This window comes from Erithacus rubecula (assembly GCF_903797595.1).
Source record: "Erithacus rubecula genome assembly, chromosome: 33".
Taxonomy (NCBI): domain Eukaryota; kingdom Metazoa; phylum Chordata; class Aves; order Passeriformes; family Muscicapidae; genus Erithacus; species Erithacus rubecula.
The window spans coordinates 89,214-116,909 of record NC_136683.1 but is presented as its reverse complement, the minus strand read 5'-3'; the positions used below and the strand labels follow the sequence as shown (position 1 = coordinate 116,909).

The 27,696-nt window shown below is 58.9% G+C and overlaps 2 protein-coding genes across 2 annotated transcripts in view; both read left to right on the top strand.

Annotated features, from left to right (window-relative positions):
• The window catches only part of LOC306813837 (low affinity immunoglobulin gamma Fc region receptor II-like), a gene marked incomplete at its 3' end in the record, with an annotated part of 110,655 nt that overhangs the window by 33,855 nt on the left and 49,104 nt on the right, over positions 1-27,696 (top strand). The window lies entirely within an intron of this gene.
• The window catches only part of LOC306813751 (Fc receptor-like A), a gene marked incomplete at its 3' end in the record, with an annotated part of 54,335 nt that overhangs the window by 5,785 nt on the left and 20,854 nt on the right, over positions 1-27,696 (top strand). Inside the window, exons 2-5 of the mRNA XM_079329350.1 lie at positions 5,902-5,922; positions 6,010-6,240; positions 19,486-19,740; positions 19,816-20,118. Of these exons, the coding sequence (XP_079185476.1) occupies positions 5,902-5,922; positions 6,010-6,240; positions 19,486-19,740; positions 19,816-20,118 (810 nt within the window). The remainder of the gene's footprint in view (positions 1-5,901; positions 5,923-6,009; positions 6,241-19,485; positions 19,741-19,815; positions 20,119-27,696) is intronic.

Sequence of the window (27,696 nt, the reverse complement as noted above, 5' to 3'; positions counted from 1 at the left end):
AACAACACCCCCCGGGTGGCCCTGGCAATAAATTGTGATTCACAATGCCCTCCAGAAGTTTGGGGAGTTGGCCCTTCAGTTACCTTCTTGGGCGTGAAGATTAACAGCTCTTATGTGTCACCTCCTACAATTAAAATCCGGCGTGACGTCAAGATGCTGCATGACGTTCAGCGGCTGGTGGAGTCATTACAGTGGCTGTGAAGCACCACTCTTATTCCTCCAGAGATCATGTCTCCCTTGTATGACCTCCTGAAAGGGAAACACCCATGGGAATCCAAAAGTATCTCAAGAGAGGCAGCTCACTCGCTCGATTACATCGAACGACAATTGGTGGCAGCTACACCAGCTAGGTGGAATCCCAACCTGCCTTTAGACCTGTACGTGCATTTTACAAAGGAGGGGGGAGTTGGAGCATTAGCACAAGGGCCTCCCGAGTCAGCCAAACCAATACAGTGGGTAGTCCTCAGAAGATCCCAGCGCGCCTTCTCTCCCGGAGTTGAGTGCCTCGGAAGTGTAATTATGAAGGGCAGAAACATTGTGCAGCCAGGTGAAGGAGACAGTGGCTGAGCCCACCTGCATCAAGCAGTGCAGGGTCATGGGGTCACCTGGGTGCACCTGGAGTGCCGGGGAACCAGGGGTGATGGTGGCATTGGCCACGGGCACTGTGGGGACACAGACAGGGCTGAGGCTGGGGGGAGGGGCTGGCACCCAGTGGGGACAGGGAATGGGGCCAGAGAGTGTCAGATGGGGGAATGTGGGAGCCTGTGCATGTTGGCACCTGGAGACAGAGGGAGCTTTTCAGCCAGGACTGTGACTCATGGTGGTGTTTAGCAGTCACCCACTGGGGATGCTGTGGGTGAGGGAATCCAGAACCAGAGTGTCCCAGCCACTCAGGACTGGGACCTGCAGTGGTGGGGCTGTGGCCTGGTGTGGGATTAGGATCCTGTAGATCAAGTCACCCTCAGCCCAAGGGTCCCACTCACCCAGGACAGTGACATTCAGTGGGAAACTCTCTGCCATGCTGTCCCAACTGGTAGTGGCTGCTGTCATTGTCATGTGCATGACTCAGCTCAAGGCAGGGGCCAGTGCCCAGTGGTGTCCCTGAGCCCTCCCTGGGGCCAGGAGAAGGACAGGGGACCTGTCCCTTTGGCACCACATAACTCAGCACCAAGCAGTCTCCCAGTGTCACCTGTGCCCCAGGGGGCTGCACTGACAGGGACACCCCTGAGAGCAGGACCACTTCAGGGGGACATGGGTGGGATGGGGAATCTGGGAAGGGTGAGACATATGGGGAGTGGCAGGAGGGGAGTATGATGGGGTGGGAGGAGACCCCATGGAGGGAAAAGTGGACCCAGAGTGCGATGGAGTTGAGGCAGGCAGGAATGAGGGACAGGGATGAGATAGGACAGAGGGAACCCATGGAGGGATGTGGGGTGGCTCAGAGAGTGGTGGGGGGAGCCCAGGGAGAGACTGGGGGGAAGCAGGGAGGGGTGGAAGCAAGCCAGGTAGGGAAGAGAAAGCAGAGGATGGAGCTGGAAACTCAGAAGTGGTATGGGATGCCAGGCAAGGATGGCGAGGACCTAGAAAGGAACCAGGACAAATATGGAGGGAACTGAGACAGACATGAGAAGGTCTGGGTGACCCGGAGATGGACAGAAGGAGGGATGAGGGACACAGGAACTGGTGGAGGAAAGCTGTGAAGATGGTGGGTTTTCCCATCCCCATTCCCACATTCACCATGTACTGTCACTGTCACTGTCAGCTCGGTGATGGCTCAGAGCTCACCCAGCCCCCACAGCGGTAGTGGCCACTGTGGTTCATCTGCAGGGAGGACAGGGAAAGCTCAGTCCCACAGAGGGGCCCCCCCAGATCCTTGTCCCCATGGTAAAACCATACTCCAGTGACTGTGGCATCCTGCCAGCCCTGGCAGCGCAGTGTCACTGTGTCCCCCCTCCAGAAGTGCCCGTACCAGCACAAGATGCTGTGTGGGACAGGAAGGATCTGTCACATCTGGGGAGTCTGGGGGATCCCAAGGGACTTGGGAGCACCAGAAACTCCCCATTACAACAGCGGGTGTCTCATTGCACTGGGATCCTCTGAGATGTCCCCATTTGAAGGGGAAGGCCTCTGGTCACATGAGAGGTGTGACCCAGAAATGTAGCCCATACAGAGTTCTCAGGGACCATAAAAGTGCCAGGGCAAACATCCCCCTTTCCTGATTTAAAGGACAGGTGTCTGCTAATTAAGGCCGAAGTTTTTCTCTAAAATAGAGACTGTCATTCCACTCCCCCAAAGTATTATAATTGTTTGAAGCAAGGACTCTGTGGCAAAGATAAGGGGGAAGGAATAACAGTTCTTTTACTAATATATCTAACCCTACAAGCAGAAACAACAGCAGTTGTTTTAGTTAACAACAAAACAGAACAGATAACTCAGTTCCAGTCCCTTTTTTAGCTGCAGGCACACTCTCTCTGCACTCGGTCCCGGTGCTGCAGCTGGAACAAAACCCGGAGCTGCAGAGAGCTGGCGGGAGCGGAGGCGGGAGGGGAGGCAGTGGCCATGCTGGTCTCGGGTGGGAATGTGCTGGAGCGGGCGGCACCTCGCTCACCGTTTGTGTCCAGGTGATCAGCTGTGTCTGCAGAGGCAGGAGGATGGAACGGGGCACATGCAGAGCAGATGATCACGGATGGTCTGGCTCTCCTGTGTTTGGCCACGTGGGCTGGAGACAGAGGGTCCTCCTCTGAGCTCTCTGGAAAACACGAATCCCCTCCAGAAGCCGCTGACACCGACCTCTTTTGTTTAGAGACATCAAAGATCCTGAATGTAACCCAGCCAGCTCCATTGGCATGAAAATGGGAAAAATTCTTTAAATTGACACAATAGTACAAAAACACTAGACTCCCAACATGCCCGTCACCATTTAGTGCCATCACAAGGGGTCTGAGACCACTGCCGAGTCTCTCACATGTGTACGTGCCACTCTCAAAGATAGTGGAGTGTTCGGGTCACTTCTGCCGTCAGCCCGACCCATCCTTGTACCAGGTGGTGCCACCGGCAGTCCCCGAGCCCTGGCAGGTCAGTGTCACCTGGGTCCCACAGCACCGCTGGCGTCCAGGGGGGCTCCACCAGGACCTGGGTACTCTGGGAACCTGAGGGTCACAGGGGACACCAGCCTGCCAGGGCCACCACGGGGCTGAGGACAGTGGGACAGGGACATGGCATCCCCCAAGGACTGACCAGCGAGGCCAAGGGTCTGGGCTGGAAGGGAGAAGGGACAGGGCTGGGTGGGGGTGGCACTGTGGGGACAGCAGCACAGGGACCTAGAGTGTGGTGTCTGTCCCCAAACTGCCTATGTGTGGCACATGGATCTCACAGTGACACCAAAGTCACCCCACACGTCAACAGGAAATGGGGAGTTTCTCACCATGGCCCAGCCCCAGTGCCAAAAGATAGGCTTTGGCCAGCCCTGCTCTGGCCAGCCTCAGGTGGCAGCCATTACTTGAGTTCCCCCACCACCTTGGCTTTGATTCTCACAGCTTTCGAGCTGCTGCAAAGGTGAGAATTCTTTCTGTGGCCAAAAAAGGCCTGCCTGTGGTTTGCTCAGCCCTGCAAGAAGCACAAAAGCCAGTGTGAGCCCAAGCAGTGGTTCTGTGAGGCCCTTTGATGGTTTTCAGAGCAGGGCTGGCTGGAAACACCCCCTGCAGGGGCAGCTGTGAGGGAACCAGTCCGGAAATGCAGCAATTGATCATTTGGTGCCTGTCCCCAAGGGACTGAGAGAGCCCCAAAACTGCTGCAAATCTCACAAGGATCTGCTCAACAACCTGACCAGGACCCTCCTCCTTTAATAAAACCTGCAGCCCTCTGGAACCTCCCAGAATGAATGTTTGGGTTCTGGATGTGGACACCAGAAAAGAGAGACAAAGGTGTGGAAATATGGAGCAGGGGCTGCACACGTGGCTCTGGGGCACAGGGGTGTCCCAGCGGGAGCAGGGAGTGCCCAGGCAGGGAAATTCAGAGCAGGGTGCAGTAGATTTACCAGGGAATCAGAGCCTGAGGGATACACGGGCATTTTCACAGATTGCTGTGGAACCAAATGTACCTGGGATTTCCCATGATCAGGGCAAGGTCAGCACAGGCATCATTTTAAGTTTGGGCACCCCAGTGTTTCCAGGGCCCCACTGGGATCAGCAGGAATTCTCTGGACACTCCAAGGACAGCAGTGCCCAGGATGTGCCACCTCTGGGACAGGAATCCCCAAGGACATGGCACCCCAGGAAAATGAGACCCCTGGGACAAGACTAAGGCATCACCAGCCCAGAGGAGCCCTTTTCCCTCCTGGCAGAACCCCTCTGGATGTGCCCCCCAGGACAGAATCCACATCCTGGCCTCAGCATGAACGTCTTCTTCCTTCTGCTGCAGGAAAGAGAAAGTGAAAATCTTGGGGGGGCAGAGCCAGAGAGCCCCATCCCCCACAGACCCCCAAGCACTGCCTGAACCCCCAGACCTCCTTTCCCCATCCTGGGATCCCTCAGCTGCTACCTGCTCAGGTGCTCCCTGGGATGGCTGAGCCAGGAAATATGGGGACAGGAAAAAGCCCAGGGGTGTGTGGGGCAGAGAGCTAGAACCTCCCAGGACAAGCCTGGGGTGCCCCCCTGGCCCTGAGCACCCTGTGGGGTTGTGCTGGGCTCTGAGTCAGCCCAAAATCTCATACAACCCGTGAAGGAGCTGTGAGCCTTGTGCCACCCAACCACAGCCCATCCCTGGGACCCCCATTGCTATGGGAACCCAATCCTGGCATCCTCCATTCCCTTGGCCTCTCCTCCCTGGGAACCCCCATCCCAGCTCTGCCATTGCCCAGCACCACCATTGCCTTGATCCCATCCCATGGGCTCCTTCTCCCCCCAGACCCCCAAATCCTGAGGGTCCTCACACCCTCAGACCTGGGGCCCACATGCCATGATACCCATCCTTGGCAAACTGAAACACCTCAGCTTCCAAATTCCAGCAAAATCCTGTCCCCAGCATGTCTCAGCATCACCCCCATGTCCCACAAGGTCCCCACCTTGCCCCCATCCTATCCCTACCCTGCCTCCACCAAGGGCCACCTACACATGAGGACGAGACGTGACCTCGCTTCCTGTCCCTTCATCCCAAGAGCCGCCAGCCAGGGGACAGGTGGCCCCAGCAGCGAGTGACAGCCAGTGCCTATGGCCAGGGACACTGGGATGGCCGAGAAAGTGGCGCTGCTCCTGTGGGGTGAGTGTCCCTGGGCACTGGCCTGACACCCTGGGGATGGGTCCTGGTGAGGCAGAGAGCGGTGGGATAGGGCACAGTGGGGCTGTGGGGTCCCCTGAGGTCCCCAAGGCCAGCAGAGCCAGGCCATGGGCATGGACCCCATTGTGACCAGAGTCGTGGGGTGGCCATGGGGACAGGAACAGGGGAAGAGGAACAGGGGAACTGGGATTTGGGGATGGGAATAGGGGGACAGAGATGTGGGGACAAGGATGTGGCAAATAGGAACCTTGGGGATGGGGCAGCTGCCGGGACAGGGACAGGGAGACAGGGATGCAGGGACAGGGACAAAGGCCACATTGGATGTAGATGGGGCATGGGGTCAGGTGCCATGGGAATGGGATCACGGGCACAGGGCCATGGGGAGGTAGCTGTGGGGACAGGTGCTGTAGGGGTGAGGGAGGTGAGCTGTGCACGCATGGGGTGTCCACAGTGTCCCCATGTCCTGCCTCAGTCTAGGGTGACCGAGGTGACCCTGTACTCAAAACTTCTGTGCTACACCAGTGTTCCCATGGGGACAGTCTGGGGACAGACACCACATCTGGTGCGCCAGGTGCTGCTGCCCCTGCAGGGCCACCCCCACCCAGCCCTGTCCCTTCTCCCTTTCAGCCCAGACCCTCGGCCTCGCTGGTGAGTCCTCGGGGAATGCCATGTCTCTGCCCCGCTGTCCCCAGCCCCGTGGTGGCCTGGCAGGATGGTGTCCCCTGTCACTCGCAGGTGCCCAGAGTACCCAGGTCCTGCTGGAGCCCCCCTGGACGCCAGAGGTGCTGTGGGACCGGGTGACACTGACCTGCCAGGGCTCGGGGACCGCCAGTGCCATCACCTGGTACAAGCACAGGCTGGCCTGGGTGCAGGAGGGAGCTGACAGCTTCACTGTCACTGAGATTGGCACCTACCAGTGTGAGAGACCCGGCAGTGGGCGTAGCCCCCCCGTGATGGTGTCAAATGGTGAGGGTGGAATCTGAAATTCTCAGGGTGGCTCCCTGGGAGGTCTGCGTGGGTTCCACTTCTATGGTGGCCTCACACCCCTCATGTGGCTAGAGCCTGTCCCCTGCACACAGGGATATCCCAGTGCACCCCAGTGTGGTGGGACCCCCGTGGTGACAACTGTGTCACGGGGCTTCTCCTGGTGTCCCTGGGACTCTCCTGCACAGTGGACACTCCACCCAGTTGTAACTGGTTTCATGGGCACCACTCTGAACCTGTCTCGGTCTCCTCAGTGTGATGGGAACCTCCCATCCCACAGAGTCTCTGGTGCTGCAGGTGCCAGCACGGGTGCTGCTGGAGGGGGACACTGTGACACTTCGCTGCCGGGGACGTTGGGACGAGCCTGTCACCTGGGTAAGATTTTACAAGGACGAGAAGGATCTGGGGGACTCCCTTAAGGGCACAGAGCTGTCCCTGTCCCCCCTGGAGCTGCACAACAGTGGCCGCTACCACTGCTCAGGCTTGATGGCCTCAGGAATGACACTGTCGGCAGCGGTGACAGTGATAGTGCATGGTGAGCAGCCCCATGGCTGGAGCCCCAATTTCCTGACACTCCCAAAGCCACTTCTCAGTGGACTCAGATTTATACTCTCTACCCTCATCTTTTTCTCAGAGCTCAAGCCTGACATGGTGCTGGATGGTCCCCCAGAGCCCATGGAGGGATCCCCCCTCAATCTCAGCTGCCTCAGCACCCCTAGCCCCCTGCGGCCCCCAGCCCCTCTCCTGTACCACTTCTACGGGGACGGGCAGTTGGTGGGGCCCCACAGGGGTCCCCGCAGCTCCTGGTGCCCGCCGTGGGGGTCTCCCACTCGGGGAATTACAGCTGCGAGGTGCGCTCCAAGGGGGGGGCCGTGAGGAAGATCAGCACCCGGCTTGGCGTCATGGTGCGCAGAGAGTGCGGGGATGGGCACAGGGAGCCCCCACAGTGCCCCCAGCTCTCCCAATCCTGCTCAACCCTCTGTGTGCCACTCTGCCTTCCCAGCTCTAACTTTTGGTCTCCCCATCAGCTTTCACCTGCTCTCCTCACTGCTCCCATAATGCACCACTCATTGTTTGAGGTCCCTCTGCTGCACACAGGTCTCACCATCCCTGTCTGGTTCCTCAAAATCTTCCCCGTGGTTCCCTTCAACCCTCTTAATTTTTCCATTTGCTAAATCTCTGACTCTTCTCAATGATCCCTTCCACCCCTTCCCAAGCCTCCCCACCCTGTCTACACTCCCTTCTTCCTCACTGGGTTCTCCCTTTCCTCTCTGATCCCCCCCCTTTCTGAGTCCCTCACTGTTCCCTGCTTTCCCCCACTCCTCCCATGTCCCCAGTCCCTCTTGTGTTTCCCCTCAGGGGTCCCACCCACGGGGGTGTCCCTGTCTGTGCAGCTCCCTTGGGGACAATTGGCACTTAGGGACCACCTGGTGCTGAGCTGCACAGTGGCCATGGTGACAGGTCCCTTGTCCTTCTCCTGAAACCAATGAGGCTCTGGGACACCACTGGCCACGGGGCCACACCTGGAGCTGCAGCACGCTGGAGACAATGACAGTGGTCGCTACCAGTGTCAGGTCAGCGACAGGGACAGCGTGGCTGAGAGTGTCCCCTTGCGAGACCCTCATCCTGGGTGGCCCCACCCACACCATCCCCATCCCTCCTGACAGGTGCCAGCCCTGTCTGTCACCGCAGTGCCTGTGGCCAATGCCACCATCACGCCTGGTCCCCCAGCACTCAAGGTGCGCCCAGGTGACCCCGTGACCCTGCGCTGCTCGGTGCAGGTGGGCTCAGCCCCTGTCACCTTCACCTGGCTGCACAATGGGCACGAGGTGGCCCGGGGTCCTCTCCTGGAGCTTGGAGCCATAGATGTGGGACATTCAGGCACCTACCAGTGCGTGGCCACCAACCAGCTGGGACAGGATGGGCACCATGTGTTCGGGGCACACAGCCCAGAGCTGGCCCTGGAGGTGACATCACAAGGAGCCACTGGACACCACTGGAACACAGGTGGGGGTCACACGGGGTCATTGGGATTGCAGGACCTCTGCAATGACAGGTGACCCTGATGTGTCCCTTCTGTCTCCAGCAGTGGCCGCAGGCCTTGGCGCATAGCTGCTCTTCCTTGTCCTGCTCATGGCTGGACCTGTGGGCTGGCACTGGTGGAACAACATGTGTGAGTGACATTGGGGGCCCTGGAGAGCTGGAGGGCCTCTGAAATATGGGGGTGATGGGGCAACCCCCACACCTCCTGACTGGGGCAGTGCTCATTGCTCAGGACCTTGGCTCAGCATTGGCAAGGATTTAGAGTGGTTTTGGAGGCCTTGCAGGAGTTTTGGGGGTTCTTTCAGTGATCTGGTGGAGATGTAGATGTTCCGCATCCCTGTCAGGCTTGAGGTTCTGGGGGTTCAGTAGGTCCAGAGCACTGTGATGGTTCAGAGGTTCTAGGGGGCACAAGGGATGCTCAAGGGTCCTGGGGTAAGTTGAGGGTGCAGTGGGGTTTGAGGTTTCCTGAAAGGGGTCAGGGTCCTGGGGACCCCACCGTTACCCCTCCCCTCTTTCCTTTGCAGCTGCCAGGAAGCAGCAGGGAAAGGTAAGTGGGGGGCTTAAATCACACTCTGACCTTTGACCCCAACCCCCAAGACCTCCCATTCCCCCCACACATCCCCTTTATTCCCTCAGGGTCCCCCCAGAATCCTCGGCCCTCTCAGAGGAGGGGGAGGTGCTGTACACCAACATCATCCGCACCAAGCAGATGGGGGGTGAGTCCAGACTGGGACACACGCAGAGAGACATGTCACCCATGAGTGTCCCCGCTCCAGATGCCACAGCCAGTGTCTCTCGCAGTGTTCCCCCTTGCCACCACACTCCAGGATCCCCAGGTGACCTACGCAGAGCTGCCAGCGACCCATGGGCAACTGCGGGAATGCAGGGACATCTACGGGAATGTGCTGTGACACTCAGGGTACTGGGGGGCACTGGGGCACTGAGGGCTCTGGAGGCACTGGGGGACCCCAACCATGGGCAACCACGCTTGTGTGTCCCCTCACTGCTCTCGTGGATGCCCAACATTCACAGGTAAGTGGACAAAATGGCAGTCATATGTGAAGCTGCACTGGACACCCAGAGCTCCCCATATTCTCTGAACCCCCAAAGGCTTCACCTCCCCACTCCCACTGCCACCAGCAGCTTCCATATTCAAGTGCTCCCAGAACCCTCAGACAGTTCCCCAATCCCTCCCCACTGTGCTCCCAGTACCCCAAGGGCTCCCTGTTTTCCCTCCCAGTGCCTCTCTATTGCTCGTAGTACATCTGGGTGGTTCCCATTCTCTCTCCCACTTCTCCCAGTGTCTCTGCAATGCCCCTCTTAACTCTCCCAGTACACCCACAGCTCCTCATCTCTCCTCCCAGTGCCTGGACTCATTGCTCTCTTATTGGCACCAAAATGCAGTTTTTGTTCAATTGGCAGAGATGGTGTTTCTTTGTTCATCTCTGTCAGGCTTTAGGAATGGGATTCTCCAATTTTGGACTGCAACTATAAACTAGTGCTCTAGATTCCCTTCTGCCCTTTCTCAAACCCCTGCTGTGCTGTGTTCCCCACACAATGATGTCACAAAGGCCCTGGGGGTGTTCCACAGCCTCCCCCTTTTGCAGGGCAGTGGGAATCAGGCCATGGCACAGAGTGGGGTGTCAGGGACAGGAACAATTTGATATCTCAAGATATTTTGGAGCACCTCTGTGTGGCAGAGCTGGGTCAGGCCTTGCTTTGGGTGACGCAGGGCCCTGTGTGTCAGTCAGTCTGTCAGCCATGGCACACTGGGGACAGTGGGACACTGTGCCAAACCCAGATCCTGAGTGCCTGAGTGACCAGGAACCCTACCTTGAGACAGGGCTCTTGGTGGCCCAAGGGCTTAAAAAGTAGAGCTTGAGGTGGCCAAGTGTCTGATCCTGTCTTGTCTTGGAGTGTCTGTCCCATCCAAGCAGGAACCCAGGAGCTGGAAACTGTCTTGATTAAAAGATAAATACCTGCAAGGAAAGCAGGAACCTTCCTGGAATAGAAAGAGGAACAGTCCCACCAAATAGTTATAGTTGTGAAAATTATAAGGCTACCACACAAAAATGCAAGAAAAGAGAATAATAGTTCATTACTTAGAGATTTAGAGAACCGAAGAGAAGAAACAGCAAGACAAGAACAGAAATTTCCAACCTGCTCAGGGCTGTTTCTTCAGTTTTGGTACAGTTATGGGCACAGCCAGCAGGGGGTGCTTCAGGGAGCACTCCCGCCCAGCAGGGGGTGCTGCAGGAAGCACTCCCGCCCAACAGGGGGCGCCCCGGTGCCAGCTCAAACCCCTCAGGGGCCATGGTGGCCTCGGGCGGGAGGGATAAGGCCAAATCTCTCCTTTGGTAAACTCACGCTTTGCACCAATCGGTGCCGGCACCAGCACCGGCAGCGCCCGGGCAGAAGAGACGAAGGCAGCAGCTTGGATCCTGGTGCCCGGTGGCAGCGGAGCAGTGTCCCGGCCCAGGCACACACCCTGCGCAACACCCGCCACCGCTCTCCCTGATGGCAGCGCAAGGAAGGCAGCACCCAACCCCAGGCAGGTCTCAGGCCCACAGCAGCACCTCTCGTGCCTTTCCACCACAATTCCTGAAAACCCTCAGCCTCTCACTCGCTTTTCCTCCTTCAGCCCTGGCACATCAGCTCTGGGAGCATTGAATTGCCCTGGCATGTTGAGGAAAGCAGGTGCTCCTTGCTGACACTGCCAGGGCTCCTCAGGGGCTCCACAGCACGTTTGGAGCTGCTGCTCTTCCTGGGCCACTGCTGGTCCCAACACAGCAACTACAGGAGGAGGAAGAGGAGAGGGAGCAGCAGAGCCTTAATGAGCTGTTGTAATTAGTGCCAGGGTTCCTGAAGTTCAGCCATGCTGCTGAATCATCCCGGTGCCCAAACACACAGCTCTGCTGCCTCTCTCGGGGACTTTGTGTTACTGTGGCAGCAATGGACACATTTTGGGGTTCAGATGCCCCCAGCTCTGCCCACAAGGAGCATTTTTATCTGCTAGGAAGGTCTTGTGGAGATTCTCACCTTGGCCACTGCACAGGGATGGGCATTGGCCAGACCTGAGGCTCTCCCTGCCCCCTTGGCTTTGATTCTCGCAGCTTTCGAGCTGCTGCAAAGGTGAGAATTCTGTGGAGGTAAAAGGCCTGGCTGTGGTTTGCTCAACAGCCTGACCAGGACCCTCCTCCTTCCCGAGGTGAGCAGGCAGAGATGAGAAACACAAAGGCATTTGTCCTGGTTTAATCCAAAAGCTGCGTTTTGTGTCCAAGAAGAGGGACAAGGGTCCTGTGCCCCCTGGCACTGGGGAGGGAATCGGGAGCCCCTGGGGTACTGGGAGCACTGGGAGCACTGGAACGGGGAGCTCTGGACAGCCCCACATTGGACTCCCCACTTGTGGCCACCTCCCGGGCAGGGTGGGCACCCATGGGAGCCGAAGGGAGGGGACACACAAGGGGTTCCCTGGAGTAGGGACCTCCAGTGCCCCCAGTGCTCCCAGTGCCCTACAGTGTCCCCAGTGTCCCCCAGTGTCACAGCTTGTTCTCGTAGCTGTCACTGTTGTCCTGCTGTCACCATGGGGTCCCAGAAGCTCCTTGTGGTCACCTGGGGGATATGGAGGGAGATCCTGAGAGATACTCCAGAAGTGGGGACGTTGGTGGGGGTGACACCCGTGGGTGATGTGTCCCTGTCCCCCCCGTACTCACCCCCTCTCTGCTCGGTGCCCACCACGTGGGGGTCCAGCAGCGCTCCCTCCTCCGAGGGGTCCTGTGGGGATAAGGGGGGGGTGTCTTGGTGGTGTCCATGGAGGGAGAAAGAGGAGTCCTGGCCCGAGCCCCCCACTCACCTGTCCTGGGACTTTCTGGTGGCTGCAAGGAAAAGGGCAGGGGATCACCATGGGGACCCCAGGACCCCTGAACTTTCCTGGGACCTCGGCAGCTCCACCCACCCACGGGAGTCTCAAATCCCCAGTGGAGTCCCGATTCCCACTACACCCCTGATTGCCTCAGGACACTCCAAGCACCCCTGAACCCCCCAGAACTTTGGTACCACTGCAGTGTCCCTAACGCCCCCAGTGTCCCCGACCCTCTGAGCAACAAAACTCAAAGCCCGGCAGGGAGGGACACCCCCAAAACTCTCGCAGGACTCCAAAAAGATCCCCCAGCATCCCTGCACAGCTTTCCATCACCTTCCCAAACCCTCCAGGTACTTCCAGTGCCACCCCAATGTTCCTACAAGCCCACCCAGGGATGCCCCTGGAGCCCAACCAAGACACCCCAAATTCCTCCCAACACCACCAGGATGCCCAGCCGAGGTCGCTGTGGGCTCAGTTTCCACCAGCCCAGGGGCCCTGGGTGCTTCCCCCTAACTCTGGGGGCTTTCCCTCACTCCAGGACCTCCCCCTTCCCAGAGTGTCACAACTTTTGCTGTAGATTCTCATAGATGTCACTGGGTTCCCAAGGTTGCCCATGTGGCCCCAGCAGCTCCATGTAGGTCACCTGAGGATCCTCCAGTGAAGGGGCCCTGTGGGAATAAGGGGGTTTGTGGAAGGGGATGGGAGGTCCTGAGGTTTGGGGAACACCCAAATCATGGTCAGAGCCTGCACTCACCTTTCCTGGTGCTTCCTGGCAGTTCCAAAGGAGACCTGGAGGGATGACTTTGATTCCCCATCTACCCTCGAGAATCCTGAACCACCACCAGATCCTCAATGCCCTCCAGGGTCCCCCCAGTATCCCTGATGCATCCCAGCAACCATGAACCACGCCACTGCCCCAAGACTCTGACCCCTCAGAACCCCAAGCCTGGCAGGGAGGAACACCCTCTGAATTCCCCAAAAAAGCCCTGATAGAACCCCCAACAGCCCTGCACAACCCTTCAGACATGCCAGGGCCTTGAGCCAAGGTCACTGGGGGCTCAGCCCCTCCCGAGTCAGGGGCTGTGGGGGCCGCCCTCCCCTTCTCTGGGGCCTTCCCAACACTCTGCAGGACCCCTGACCCCATCGTCACCCACCCATGTGGATCCACCAGTGATAATCCACAGTGATACCCATGAGCAGGACCAGGAACAACAGGAACCCAACAAACCCTGCAGCTACTGCAGGAAACAGAGGGGACACGCAGGGGTCATGGGGGGAACCAAAGAGATTGTGCAATCCCAGTGACCTCAGGAGTTTCCTTGCTGTGCTCTATTCCATTTCTCTCACTGTCATGGACAGAGTGGGCGAGAATCTGGATCATCTGTGCTCTGGGAACCTCAGAACCACATAGGAACCGTGAGCGACCCCACCTGTGTTCCAGTGGTGTCCAGTGGTTCCCTGTGGCGTCACCTCCAGGGCCAACTCTGGGCTCAGTGCCTGGAACACGCGGTGCCTGTCCTGTCCCAGCTGGTTGGTGGCCACGCACTGGTAGGTGCTCGAATGTCCCACAGTGACGGCCCCAAGCTCCAGGAGGGGACCCTGGGCCACCTCGTGCCCGTTGTGCAGCCAGGTGAAGGTGACAGGGGCTGAGCCCACCTGCACTGAGCAGCACAGGGTCACGGGGTCACCTGGGCACACCCAGAGTGCCGGGGGACCGGGGGTGATGGTGACATTGATCATGGGCACTGTGGGGACACAGACAGGGCTGAGCAGGGGGGACACAAGGAGGATTTTTGGGGGAGGGGGATGCACCCAGATGGGGTCTCGTGGGGGCTGTGGAGGCTCCCCGTGCCCATCCCCGCACTCACTGCGCACCGTGACGCCGAGCCGGGCGCTGCTCTTCCGCACAGCCCCCCCCTCGGAGTGCACCTCACAGCTGTAATTCTCCGAGTGGGAGACACCCACAGCGGGCACCAGGAGCTGTGGGGACCCCTGCAGGTCCCCCACCAACTGCCCATCCTGGTAGAAGTGGTACAGGATAAGGGCTGGGGGCCGCAGGGGGCTGGGGGTGCTGAGGCAGCTGAGATTGAGGGGGGACCCCTCCATGGGCTCGGGGGGACCCTCCAGCTGTGGCACTTTGAAGAGCTCTGAGAAGGAGATGGGGGAGGGGAATTTGTGTCCCCGAGTCCCCAGGAGGGGCTGTGGGGGTGTTGGGATGTCGGCTGTGGTGTGCTCACCCTGCACTGTCGCTGGCACTGAACACAACTACACAGGGATTCTCACCCAGCTGTAGCAGCTGTAGTGGGCACTGTGCTGAAGCTCCAGGAGGGATAGGGACAGCTTGGTCCCATTGTGGAGACTCCCCAATTCCTTCTCATTGTGGCGGAAGTACACCAAGTTGACCGGCAAGTCCCCTGAGTGCCAGCAGCGCAGTGTCACCGTGTCCCCGTCCAGCAGCGCCCACGCCGGCACCTGCAGCACCAGCGAGTCTTTGGGAGTGGGGGGACCTGTCACAGATGATGTCACCGGGACCCCCCACTGGGTCACATCAGGGGCCCCAAATCCAGCACGGGGGTCCCCCCGCGCTGGGATACTCTGGGATGTCCCCAGACCATGGGAAAAACTCTGGTGACACCAAGGGGTGACCCTTGAAGCTGAGTCCACCCTGAGCCCTCAGGGTCCCTGTGTGCTGGGGTGGGGACACCCAAACCCCCCTCACCATTTGACACCCTCACTGTGGGGGTGAGCCCACTGCTGTGTCTGTAACATGTGTAGCTGTCACTCTCGGTGACAATGGAGCTGTCGGGTCCCTTCTGTCCCCATTGCTGCCCGTCCTTGTACCAGATGGTGGCACCGGCGGTCCCCAAGCCCTGGCAGGTCAGTGTCACTCAGTCCCACAGCACTGCAAACTCACCAGTGAGGCCAAGGGTCTGGGCTGGAAGGGAGAAGGGACAGAGCTGGATGGGGATGGCCCTGCAGGAACAGCAGCACCTGGGGGCCATCTCCACATCTCGGTTCCCTTGTTCCTGTTGTCTCTTCATGTCCCCACAGCCATCCCATGGCTCTAGTCACACTGGGGTCCATGCCCATGCCCTGGCTTTTTTTGCCTTGGGGTCCTCAGGGGACCCTACCGACCCCCTCTGCCTCCTCCCCACCGCTCTCTGCCTCACCAGGGCCCATCCCCAGGGCGTCAGGCCCGTGCCCGGGGCACTCACCCCACAGGAGCAGCACCACCTTCCCGGCCATCCCGGTGTCCCCAGCCATGGGCACTGGCTGTCACTCGCTGCTGTGGCCATCGGTCCCCTGGCTGTATGTTGGGGTCAAGGCTGCGTGGCACAAGGTGGGACATAGACTTCCCAGGAGTGGGGGGTTCAGAGGGTGTGGGGAGCCAGGTATTGGTGTGCAGAGGAATGTGTAGAGGGGGAGTCACCAGAGCTATGAGCACTCAGGGATGGGATTTACAAGGGCACGGAGCGGCAGGGATTTGGGGTCATGGATGGGGGTCTGAGTTATGAGGGTGCCAGAGGAATGGGGGATCCTGGGAGAATCAAGGCTCTGGAGAAGGGGTACTGTGAGGGCTGGAGTGGGTTCCTTAATAATGGGGGTCCTTGCCCATGGAGATCTTGGTGATTGTCAGTCCTGAGATGGGGGTGCTAGGGAAGGGGGGTCATAATGAATTGGGGTCCCTTTATTGGAGTCCCATGGGAATGGGGGTGCCAGGGATGGGCAGTGGCTGGGTGGGCCCATGGGTCACAGTTTCTTCCCTGGGTGCCTCAGGTGTTTTGGTCACCCAAACCCCAACAGATTCCAAGGGGCTCATGATCTGTATCCCTATCACCCCCCCAGAGGCTTCTTCCTCACTTCATTTCAGTTCCTTTCTTTTAATTCCTCAATTTCACAACCCCCCAATCCGTGCCTTGATGATCCGGGGAGGCACCTGAACAGGCAAAGGGTTGCGGGAACTCCAGGGTGGAAGAAAAGGGGGGACAGGGCTTGTACGGTGGGTTGAGGAGACGTTGGGAGATGGGGGTGTTGGGCTGTGGCCCTCCCTCACACACTTTCACTTTGTCTCTCCTGAAGCAGAAGGAAGAGGTCCTGTCCTGGGGGATGGTGGCTCCAGGGATTCCAGACTTCCCAAATCTCACTCCTCCCCTCCAGGATCTGAGCTGGCAAAAGCAGCTGGGGAATGGAGTCCCAGACTGGAAGGAGCTCCCAAACTCCTGCTCCCTGAAGCCAGTGACCATCCAAGTGTGGGGCCAGACATGGCCCAGCCCCAGTCCCCAGGGATGGGCATTGGCCAGCCCAGCTCTGGCCAGCCCCATGTGGCAGCCATGACCTGAGGCTCCCCCGAACATTTGGCTTTGATTCTTGCAGCTTTTGAGCTGCTGCAAAGGTGAGAATTCTTTCTGTGGCCAAAAAAGACCTGGCTGTGGTTTGCTCAGCCCTGCAAGGAGCACAAAAGCCAGTGTGAGCCCAAGCATTGGCTCTGTGAGGGCCTTTGATGGTTTTCACAGCAGGGCTGGCTGGAAACCCCCTCTGCAGGGGCAGCTGTGAGGGAACCAGTCCGGATATGCAGCAACCGATCATTTGATGCCTGTCCCCAAGACAATGAGAGAGCCCCAGAACTGCTGCAAAACCCACAAGGATCTGCTCAACAACCTGACCGGAACCCTCCTCCTTGAACAAAACCTGCAGCCCTCTGGAACCTCCCAGAAAGAATGCTTGGGTTCTGGATGTGGACACCAGAAAAGAGAAAAAAGTGTGGAAATATGGAGCAGGGGCTGCACACGTGGCTCTGGGGCACAGGGGTGTCCCAGCAAGAGCAGGGAGTTCCCAGGCAGGAGAATTCAGAGCAGGGTACAGTGCATTTACCAGGGAATCAGAGCCTGAGGGACACCCAGGCATCTCCACAGATTGCTGTGGAACCAAATGTACCTGAGATTTCTCACCATAAGGGCAAAGTCATCACAGGTGTCCCCTAAATTCTGGGCACCCCAGAGGTGCCAGGGCCCCACTGGGGACAGTGAGAATGCTCAGGAACCCCAGGAAAGAGGTGCCCAGGATGTGCCACCTCTCAGACAGAAATCCCCAAGGATATGGCACCTCCAGAAAGAGGAGCCCTCTGGGACAAGACCCAGGTGTCACCTGCCCATAGGAGCCCTTTTCCCTTCTGGCACGACCCCTCTGGATGTTCCCCCAGGACAGAATACACATGCTGGCCTCAGCACAAACAGCCTCTTCTTTCTGCTGCAGGAAAGAGAAAGTGAAAATCTTGGGGGAGCACAGCCAGAGATTCTCATCCCCCAGAGCCCCCAAGCACTGCCTGCACCCTCAGAAAACTTTCCTCATCCTGGGATCCCTCAGCTGCTACCTGCTCAGGTGCTCCCTGGGATGGCTGAGCCAGAAAATGAGGAGACGGGAAAACGCCCAGGGGTGTGTGAGGCAGAGAGCCAGAACCTCCCAGGACAAGCCTGGGGGGCTCCCCTGGCCATGAGCACCCTGTGGGGGCTGTGCTGGGCTCTGAGTCAGCCCAAAATCTGGGACACCCTGTGAAAGAACTGTGATCCCTGTGCTCACCCAGCCACAGACCATCCCTATGACCCCCTGGAAACCAAACCATGATACCCCCGTTCTCTTGGTCTCTCCTCCCCTCTCTGGGACCCAAATCCCAGGTCTCCATTGCCCAGCACCACAATTGCCTTGATCCCATCCCAATGGCTGCTTGTTCCCTCACAACTCCCATTCCTGAGGGTCCCTTTTTCCCCCTGACCCCCATGCTCTGGACACCCATCCTTGGCTCCCTGCAACACCTCAGCCACCAAATTCTAGCAACATCCTGTCCCCACCATGTTCCTTTATAACCCCCATGTCTCACAAGGTCCTCAACCTACCCCCATCCTGTCCTCACCCTGCCCCCATCCTGTCCCCACCCTGCCCCCACCAAGGGCCACCTACACATGAGGACAAGACCTGCCCTCGCTTCCTGTCCCTTCATCCAAAGAGCCGCCAGCCAGGGGACAGGCGGCCCCAGCAGCGAGTGACAGCCAGTGCCCATGGCCGGGGACACCCGGATGGCCAGGAAGGTGGCGCTGCTCCTGTGGGGTGAGTGCCCCAGGCACGGGCCTGACGCCCTGGGGATGGTCCCTGGTGAGGCAGAGAGCGGTGGGAAGGGGGCACAGGGGGGCTGTGGGTTTACCGTGAGGACCCCAAGGTCAGCAAAGCCAGGGCATGGGCATGGACCACAGTGTGACCAGAATGGTGGGGTGGCCGTGGGGACAGGAACACGGTAACTGGGATGTGGGGTTGTGAACAGGGGGATCGGGGTGTGGGGACAAGGATGTGGCCAAAGGAACCTTGGGGTTGGGGCAGCTGTTTGGGACGGTGAGACAGCGATGCAGGGACAGGGACAAGGGCCACATCCCATGCAGATGGGGCATGGGGACAGGTGACATGGGAATGGGATCACAGGCTCAGGGCCATGGGGATGTGGCTGTGGGGACAGGTGTTGAAGAGCTGATGGAAGTGACCTGTGTACACATGGGGTGTCCACAATGTCCCCATGTCCTGCCTCAGCCCGGTGTGACTGAAATGTTTCTGTCCTCAAAACCTCTGTGCCACACCTGTGTTCCCGTGGAGACAATTTGGGGACAGACACAACACCAGGTCCCCCAGGTGCTGCTGTCCCTGCAGGGCCATCCCCACAGAGCCCTCTCCCTTCTCCCTTCCAGCCCAGACCCTCAGCCTCGCTGGTGAGTCTTCGGGGGATGCCATGTCCCTGCCCTGCTGTCCCCAGCCCTGTGGTGGACCTGGCAGGCTGGTGTCCCCTGTCACCCGCAGGTGCCCAGAGCACCCAGCTCCTGGTGGAGCCCCCTTGGACGCCAGCCGTGCTGTGGGACCAGGTGACGCTGACCTGCCAAGGCTTGGGAACCGCTGGTGCCACCACCTGGTACAAGGATGGGCGACGGTGGGGGCAGGAGGGACCCGACAGCTTCACTGTCACAGTGAATGGTACCTACCAGTGTCAAAGACCCAGCAGTGGGCTCAGTCCCCCTGTGATGGTGTCAAATGGTGAGTGGGGACATGAAATGCTCAGGGTGGCTCCCTGATAGGTCTGGGTGGGCTCCACTCCGTGAATGGACGCACATCCCTTGTGTGCCGAGAGCCTGTCCCTTGCACACAGAGATATCTGTGTCACGGGAGTGCTCCTGCTGTCTCTGGGACCCTCCCATGCAGTGGACACTCCAGATGTTCCCAGTGCCATGGGCATCCACTCTGGACCTGTCTTGGGCACCTCAGTGAGACGGGACCCTCCTGTCCCACAGAGCTGCTGGTGCTGCAGGTGCCAGCACGGGCACTGGTGGAGGGGGACACAGTGACACTGCGCTGCCGGGCCTGGCAGGACAGCCCTGTCAACAGGGTGCAATTTTACAAGGATGACAAGGAGCTGGGGGGGCCCCTCATGGACACAGAGCTGTCCCTGTCGCCCCTGGATTTGCAGAGCAGCGGCCGCTACCGCTGCGGGGGCTTGGTGCGAACAGGAGCAAAAGTGTCATCACAGGTGACAGTGACAGTGCACGGTGAGCACCCCCACGGCTGAAGCCCCAATATCCTGACACCCCCAAAGCCACTTCTAAGTGGACTCAGAGTCACAGTCCTCACCCCCATCTCCTTCCCAGAGCTCAAGCCTGTCTTGGTGCTGGAGGGTCCCCCCGATATCCCCGCGGGGTCTCCCCTCAATCTCAGCTGCCTCAGCACCCCCAGCCCCATGCGGCCCCCAGCCCCCCTCCTGTACCACTTCTACCGGGACAGGCAGTTGGTGGGGGGCCCGCAGGGGTCCCCGCAGCTCCTGGTGCCTGCCGTGGGGGTCTCCCACTCGGGGAACTACAGCTGCGAGGTGCGCTCCGAGGGGGGGGCCGTGCGGAAGAGCAGCGCCCGGCTCAGCATCACGGTGCACAGTGAGTGCAGGGATGGGCACGAGGAGCCCCCACAGGCCCCCCAGCTCTCCCATTCCTGCTCAACCTTCTGTGTGCCACTCTGCCTTCCCAGCTCTCTCTCTGGGTCCTCCCATCACTCTTGATGGTTCCTGCATCCCCCACCAGGTCCCCACAGTTCTCCCTGGGTGTCCCACTCCCTCTCTGATGTCCCTCCATTGTCCAGGACCCTGCCATCCCTGTCTGGGTCACCAAAATCATTCCTTCGATTCCTTTCTACCCTCTCCTTGTGTCCCCTCTCTGAATGTCCCATCCTTCCTTTGGATTCCTTTCTTCCCTTTCCAAGCGTTGGCCCCACTTCACCCCTTTCTACCTCACTGAGATCCCCCCACCCCCTCTCCTATCCTCCCCCTCCCTGAGTCCCTCACTCCTCCCTGCTGTCCCCCACTCCTCTCATGTCCCCAACCCCTCCTGTGTCCCCCTGCAGGGGTCCCACCCTCAGGGGTGTCCACATCTGTGAAGCCCCCTGGGGGACGGGTGGCAGTTGGGGATCGCCTGGTGCTGAGATGCACGGTGGCCAAGGGGACAGGTCCCCTGTCCTTCTCCTGGCACCGGGTGGGCTTGGGTTCACCTCTAAGCACAGGACACGACCTAGAGCTGCGGCATGTTGGGGACAATGACAGCGGCCACTACCAGTGTTGGGTCAGCGACGGGGACAGTGTGGCTGAGAGTGTCCCCCTGAATGTCAGTGTCCTGGGTGAATGGGGTCCCCAGACTGAGGTGACACCACCCACAGCATTCCCATCCCCCCCTCACCTGGTGCCAGCCCTGTCTGTGTCCCCACAGTGCCTGTGGCCAATGCCACCATCACCCCCAGTCCCCCAGCACTCCAGGTGTTACCAGGTGACCCCGTGACCCTGCACTGCTCAGTGCAGGTGGGCTCAGCCCCTGTCACCTTCACCTGGCTGCACAATGGGCACGAGGTGGCCTGGGGTCCCCTCCTGGAACTTGGGGCCGTCAATGTGGGACATTCAGGCACCTACCAGTGCGTGGCCACCAACCAGCTGGGACAGGACGGGCACCGCGTGTTCCAGGCACTCAGCCCAGAGCTGGCCCTGGAGGTGACACCACAGGGAACCACTGGACACCACTGGAACACAGGTGGGGTCACATGGGGTCATTGGGATTGAAGGAGCTCTGCAGTGAGAGGTGACCCTGATGTGTCCCTTCTGTCCCCAGCAGTGGCTGCAGGCCTTGGCGGGTCCCTCCTCTTCCTGCTCCTGCTTGTGGCTGGAGCTGTGGTTTGGCACTGGTGGAACAATATGGGTGGGTGTCAGTCGGGACGATTGGGGGCCCCGGGGACCTGGGGGCCACGGAAATGTGGGGTTGATGGGGCAGCACCCACAGCCTGTGACTTAAGCACTCAGAGTCTTTCCCAGGGTACTAAAGGGTTTGTGGGTGTGTTGCAAGGCCTTACAGGGATTTTGTGGGTTCTTACAGTGGCCCTGGGGAGAATTTGGAGGTTGAGCCATTCTACCAGGCTTGACATTCTGGGGGCACAGAGCCCTGGGGTGGTTCAGGGGTTCTGGGAGGCACGGATGCTCAGGGTTCCTGGAGGAAATCAAGGGAGCAGTGGGGTTTGAGGATTCCTGAGAGGGGTCAGAGCCGAAGGGACCCCACAGTTACCCCTCCCCTCTTTCCTTTGCAGCTGCCAGGAAGCAGCAGGATAGGTGAGTGGGGGGTTCAAATCACACTCTTACCTTTGACCCCAAACCCAAGCCCTCCCATTCCCTCCCACACATCCCCTTTATTCCCTCAGGGCCCCCCCAGACCCCCCGGCCACCCCAGAGGAGGGGGAAGTGCTGTACACCCACGTCGTGAGCACCAAGCAGACGGGGGTTGAGTCTGGGCTGGGACACAAGCAGAGGGACTCGTCATCCATGAGTGTCTCCCTACCCAGATGCCACAGCCAGTGTCTCTCGCAGTGTCCCCCCGTGCCACCACACTGCAGGATCCCCGGGTGACCTACGCAGAGCTACCAGCAACCCATGGGTGACCACGGGAATGTGTGGAAATATACGGGAATGTGCTGTGACACTCAGGGGACTGGGGGCACTGGGGACACTGAAGATCCTGGCCCCATGTGTTCCCTCCCCCTAGGTTCCCATGCCTGCCCACTCTGCCCAGGAGGTGGCCACAAATGAAAAATCCCCATGTGGGGCTGCCCAGAGCTTCCCATTCAAGTGCTCCAAATTCCTCCAGGGGCTACCCATTCCTCCCCCATTGCAATGGGGCACAGGATCTTTGTGGCTCTTTTAGGACATAAAACACAGCTTCTGGATTAACCCAGGAGAAATAGTTTCTGAGTGTTCAGCTCTGCCTACTCAGCTTAGACCTTAAAGAGTCCCAATCAGGATGTTGAGCAGAACCTTTTGGGGTTTGCAGCAGTTCTGGGGCTCTCTCATTGTCTTGGGGACAGGCACCAAATGTTCAATTGCTGCATTTCCGGACTGGTTCCTTCACAGCTGCCCCTGCAGAGGGGGTTTCCAGCCAGCCCTGCTGTGAAAACCATCAAAGGGCCTCACAGAGCCACTGCTTGGGCTCACACTGGCTTTTGTGCTTCTTGCAGGGCTGAGCAAACCACACTCAGGCCTTTTATGGCCACAGAAAGAATTCTCACCTTTGCAGCAGATCGAAAGCTGCAAGAATCAAAGCCAAGGGGAAGGGGGGAGCCTCAGGTCCTGCCTGCCACCTGGGACTGGCCAGAGCAGGACTGGCCAATGCTCATCCCTGTGCAGTGGCCATGGTGAGAAGCTCCATAAAACTTCCCTGGCATCCAAAAAAGCTTCTTGTGGGCAGAGCTGGAGGCATCTGAGCTCCAAAATATTTCCAGTACAGCCATAGTAGTGCAAAAACAGAGCTGTGCTTTTGTGCACAGGGGTGCTTTAGCAGCACAGCTGACCTTCAGGATCCCTGACCCTAATTACAACAGCTCATCGAGGGCCTGCTCCTCCCCTTCTTCTTCCCCCTTTCCATCTCCCACCTCCTCCTCCTCCCCCTGTGGCTGCTGTGTCAGGACCAGCAGTGGCCCAGGAAGAGCAGCAGCTCCAAACATCCTGTGGAGCCCCTGAGGAGCCCTGGCAATGTCAGCAAGGAGCACCCGCTTTCCTCAACATGCCAGGGCAATTCAACATTCCCAGAGCTGCTGTGCCAGGGCTGAAGGAGGAAAAGGCAGTGAGAGGCTGAGGGTTTTCAGGAATTGTGGTGGAAAGGCACGAGAGGTGCTGCTGTGGGCCTGAGACCTGCCTGGGGTTGGGTGCTGCCTTCCTTGCGTTGCCATCAGGGAGAGCGGTGGCGGGTGTTGCGCAGGGTGTGTGCCTGGGCCCGGACACTGCTCCGCTGCCACTGGGCACCAGGATCCAAGCTGCTGCCTTCGTCTCTTCTGCCCGGGCGCTGCCGGTGCTGGTGCTGGCACCGATTGGTGCAAAGCGTGATTTTGCCAAAGGAGGATTTGGGCTCATCCCTCCCGCACGAGGCCACCATGGCCCCTGAGGGGTTGGAGCTGGCACCGGGGCGCCCCCTGCTGGGCGGGAGTGCTTCCTGCAGCGCCCCCTGCTGTCTGTGGCTGGGACTGCACCAAGGATAAACAAACAGCCCTGAGCCAGTTGGAAATTTCAGTTCTTGTCTTGCTGTTTGTTCTGTTCTGTTCTTTTCTATAAACTTTCTAAGAATTACCTGTTGGTCCTCTTCTTAAATTTTTGCCTGGAAACCTCATAATTTTTGCTGTTATAAAAATTTGGAAGGATGGGTGCTCTTTCCATTCCATGAGGCTTCCTGCTTTCCTTGGAAGATGTTTTTCTTTTAAACCAAGACAGTTTCCAACTCCTGGTTTCCAGTGTGGATAGGGCAAATACTCAAAGAGAAGACAGGTTCAGACACTTGGCCACCTCATGCTCTGCCTTTAAAGCCCTGGGGCCTTCAAGGCCCCTGTTCCAAGGTGGAAATCCTGGTCACTTGGCCACTCCGGAGATGGGTTTGGCAGAGCATGCCACTGTCCCCAGTGTGCAATGGCTGACAGACTAAATGACACACAGGACCTTGTGTCACCAAAAGCAAGGCCTAAACCAGCCCTGCCAAATTCAGGTGTTCCAAAATGTCTTGAGACATCCAATTTCTCCTGTCCCTAACACCCCACCCTGTGCCATAGCCTGATCCCCACTGCCCTGGAAAAGGAAGATTCTCTGGAACTCCCCCCAAAGGCCTTTGTGACATCATCGCATGGAGAATACGGCAGAGGAGGTGTTTGAGACAGGGCAGAAGGGAATCCTGAGCACTGGTTTCTAGTGGCAGCCCAAAATTCCAGAATCCCATTCCTAAAGCCCATCAGAGCTGAACAAAGAAACACAATCACTGCCAGCTGAACGAAAAAACTGCATTTTGGTACCAATAAGAGGGAAACAAGTCCTGTGTTCCCCGGACACTGACAGGAGGGATGAGGAGCCGTGGGTGTACTGGGAGTGCTGAGAGGGTCATTGCAGTGTCATTGGGAGCGCAGGGATACTGGGAGAGAGAATGGGAACCCAGTACACCTGGATGTACTAGGAGCAATGGAGAGGTACTGGGAGGGGAAATAGGGAGGCCTTGGGAGTACTGGAAGCGCAGTAGGGAGGGAATGGGAAGGGTCTGAGAATTCTGGGAGCACTTGAACATGGAATGGGGATCCGTATATGTAAATCGAATGGGCGTGAGGAAGCCCTTAATGTTTCTGGGGCCATGGGGAGCTTTAGTGTCCTTGTGATGCTTCACACGTGACTCCCCACTTGTACCCTCCTACCCGTGAATGTTGGGCTCCAATGGGAGCAGTGGTGAACACACGTGTGGCTACCACATGATGGGGTTCCCCCAATACCCCCAGGGTTCCCAATGTAACCAGTGCCCTCAGTCCCATCCGTGCCCCAAGTGTCACAGCACATTTCCGTAGATGTCCCCAGTTTTCTTTTGTCAGCCATGGGTTGCTGGCAGCTCTGCGTAGGTCACCTGGGGTTCCTGGAGTGTGGTGGCACAGGGGGACACTGTGAGAGACACTGGCTGTGGCATCTGGGCAGGGCGACACTCATGGGTGATGTGTCCCTCTGCATGTGTCCCAGCCCGGAATCACCCCCCGTCTGCTTGGTGCTCCTGATGTGGGTGTACAGAAACTCCCCCTCCTCTGGGGGAGCCAGGGGCTCTGGGGGGCCCTGAGGGAATAAAGGGGATGGTGTGGGAGGGAATGGGAGATCTTGGGGGTTGGGGTCAAAGGCCAGAGTTTGGTGTGAGCACCACACTCACATTTTCTGCTGCTTCCTGTGAGGTGCAAAGGCAACAGGGGAGGGGTGACTGTGGGGTCCTCAAGGATCTGAAACCTCTCAGGGATCCTCAAACCCCACTGCACCCTCAATTTCCCCCAGCAGCCCTGAGCTTCCTTGGTTCCTCAAGAACCCCTGAACCACTCCAGTACTCTGGACTTCCTCAGCCTCCAGAAGCTCAAGCGTGGCAGGAAGGGGAGTCTGCATATTCCTCCAGGATCACTGAAAGATTCCCCAAAATGCTTGCAAGGCCAACACCACTCAAAATCCTTCAGGTCCCTGAGCAAAGGTCCTGAGAGCCCAGCGCAGCCCATGTCAGGGGCTGTGGATGCCACCCCATTACCCCCACATTTCGGTGATCCCATAGCTCTGCTGGGGCTCTCATTGTCCCCACTGTCACCCACCATGTTGTTCCACCGGTGCCGGCCCACAGCTCCACCCACAAGCAGGACCAGGAAGAGGAGGGACCTGCCAAGGCCTGCAGCCACTGCTGGGGACAGAAGGAACACATCAGGGTCACCTGTCACTGCAGACGTCCTGCAATCCCAGTGACCCCATGTGACCTCACCTCTGTTCCAGTGTCCCTGTGGTGTCACAGGCACTGTGGGGACAGAGAAAGGGCTGAGGCCAGGAGGAGGGGCTGGCACACTGTGATGGGGGGATGAGGGAGTCTGCATGGTGGCACCTGGAGACAGAGGGGCTCCTTCACACAAGACAATGCCCTCCTGGTGCTGGGGGTCATCATGTGGTGTGGTATGACGGCATGTGATGGTTGAGGGGCGGGGGATGAGGATGGGATTAGGGTGAGGGTGAGGGTGGGATGAGGGATGCTGTGTCCAAAAATGGGCATGGTCGTCACCTGGTGGTGGGGTGGATGGAATTGCGTGGGTGGGATGTGATGTGTGCCATAAGGGACATCAGCAGGGGCGTCTAACCCAGTGCCAAGGGTCTCAGTGCCCTGGGAGGGTCACACTCAGTCGGGTAAATGTGACCTGATGTGGAGTGTGGGATGTGACAGCTGGGTTAGCGATGCACAGCTTGGATGTCCTGGGTGGGGACACCTGGAGCCAGACGGTCCCAGTTGCTCTGGTCTGTGACACCCAGTGGTGGAGGCTGTGAGCTGGGCTGGGCTGGGCTGGGACTGATGTGGGGGGGATGAGGTGGAATGGGAATGTGTGGAATTGGGGATGCTGTGGATAGGGTCACCCCCAGCCCAAGGGTCCTGCTCACCCAGGACTGTGACGTTCAGTGTGGGGCTCTCGAACACATTGTCCCAGTCAGTGACTCAGCACTGGTACTGGCCGCTGTCATTGTACCCAACATGCCGCAGCTCCATGCAGGGGCCAGTGTTCAGCAGTGTCCCTGAGCCCCCCCGGTGCCAGGAGAAGGACAGGGGACCCGTCCCCATGGCCACCAAGCAGCTCAGCACCAGACGGTCCCCAACTGTAACCTGTCCCCCGGGGGGCTGCACCGACAGGGACACCCCCGAGACCGGGACCCCTGTGAGGGGAAACAGGAGGGACTGGGGACGTGGGAGGTGTGAGGAAAACCAGGGAGCAGTGAGGGAATCAGGGAGCGGGAGGTTCAGAGAGGGGTGGGGGGAATCCCAGTCAGGAAGAAGGTAGTTCAGAGACCGGGGAGGGACACATGGAAAAGGTTGAAGGGAAGATTATGGGGACCCAGAAAAGGATGGTGGGACCTGTGGACAATGGAGGGACCTCAGCAATGGATGAAGGCAACAGGGAAAGCAAAGCAGGGACACAGGGAGAGAGCTGGGCAGGGCAGCACACAGAGGGTTGAGCAGGGATGAGAGATTTCAGAGGACTGTGGGGGCTCCCCGTGCCCATCCCCGCACTCACTGCGCACCGTGACACCGAACCGGGCGCTGCTCTTCCTCATGGCCTCCCCCCTTGGAGCGCACCTCGCAGCTGTAATTCCCCGAGTGGGAGACCCCCACGGCAGGCACCAGGAGCTGCGGGGACCCCTGCAGGCCCCCCACCAACTGCCCATCCCGGTAGAGGCATTACAGGAGGGGGGCTGGGGCCCGCAGGGCGCTGGGGGTGCTGAGGCGGCTGAGATTGAGGGGAGACCCCTCGGGGAGCTCGGGGGGACCCTCCAACACCGGCACAGTGAAGAGCTCTGGGAATGGGATGGGAGTGAGAAATCTGAGTGACTCTGAGTCCACTGAGAAGTGGCTTTGGCAGTGTCAGGATATTGGTGTTCCAGCTGTCGGTGTGCTCACAGTGCACTGTCACTG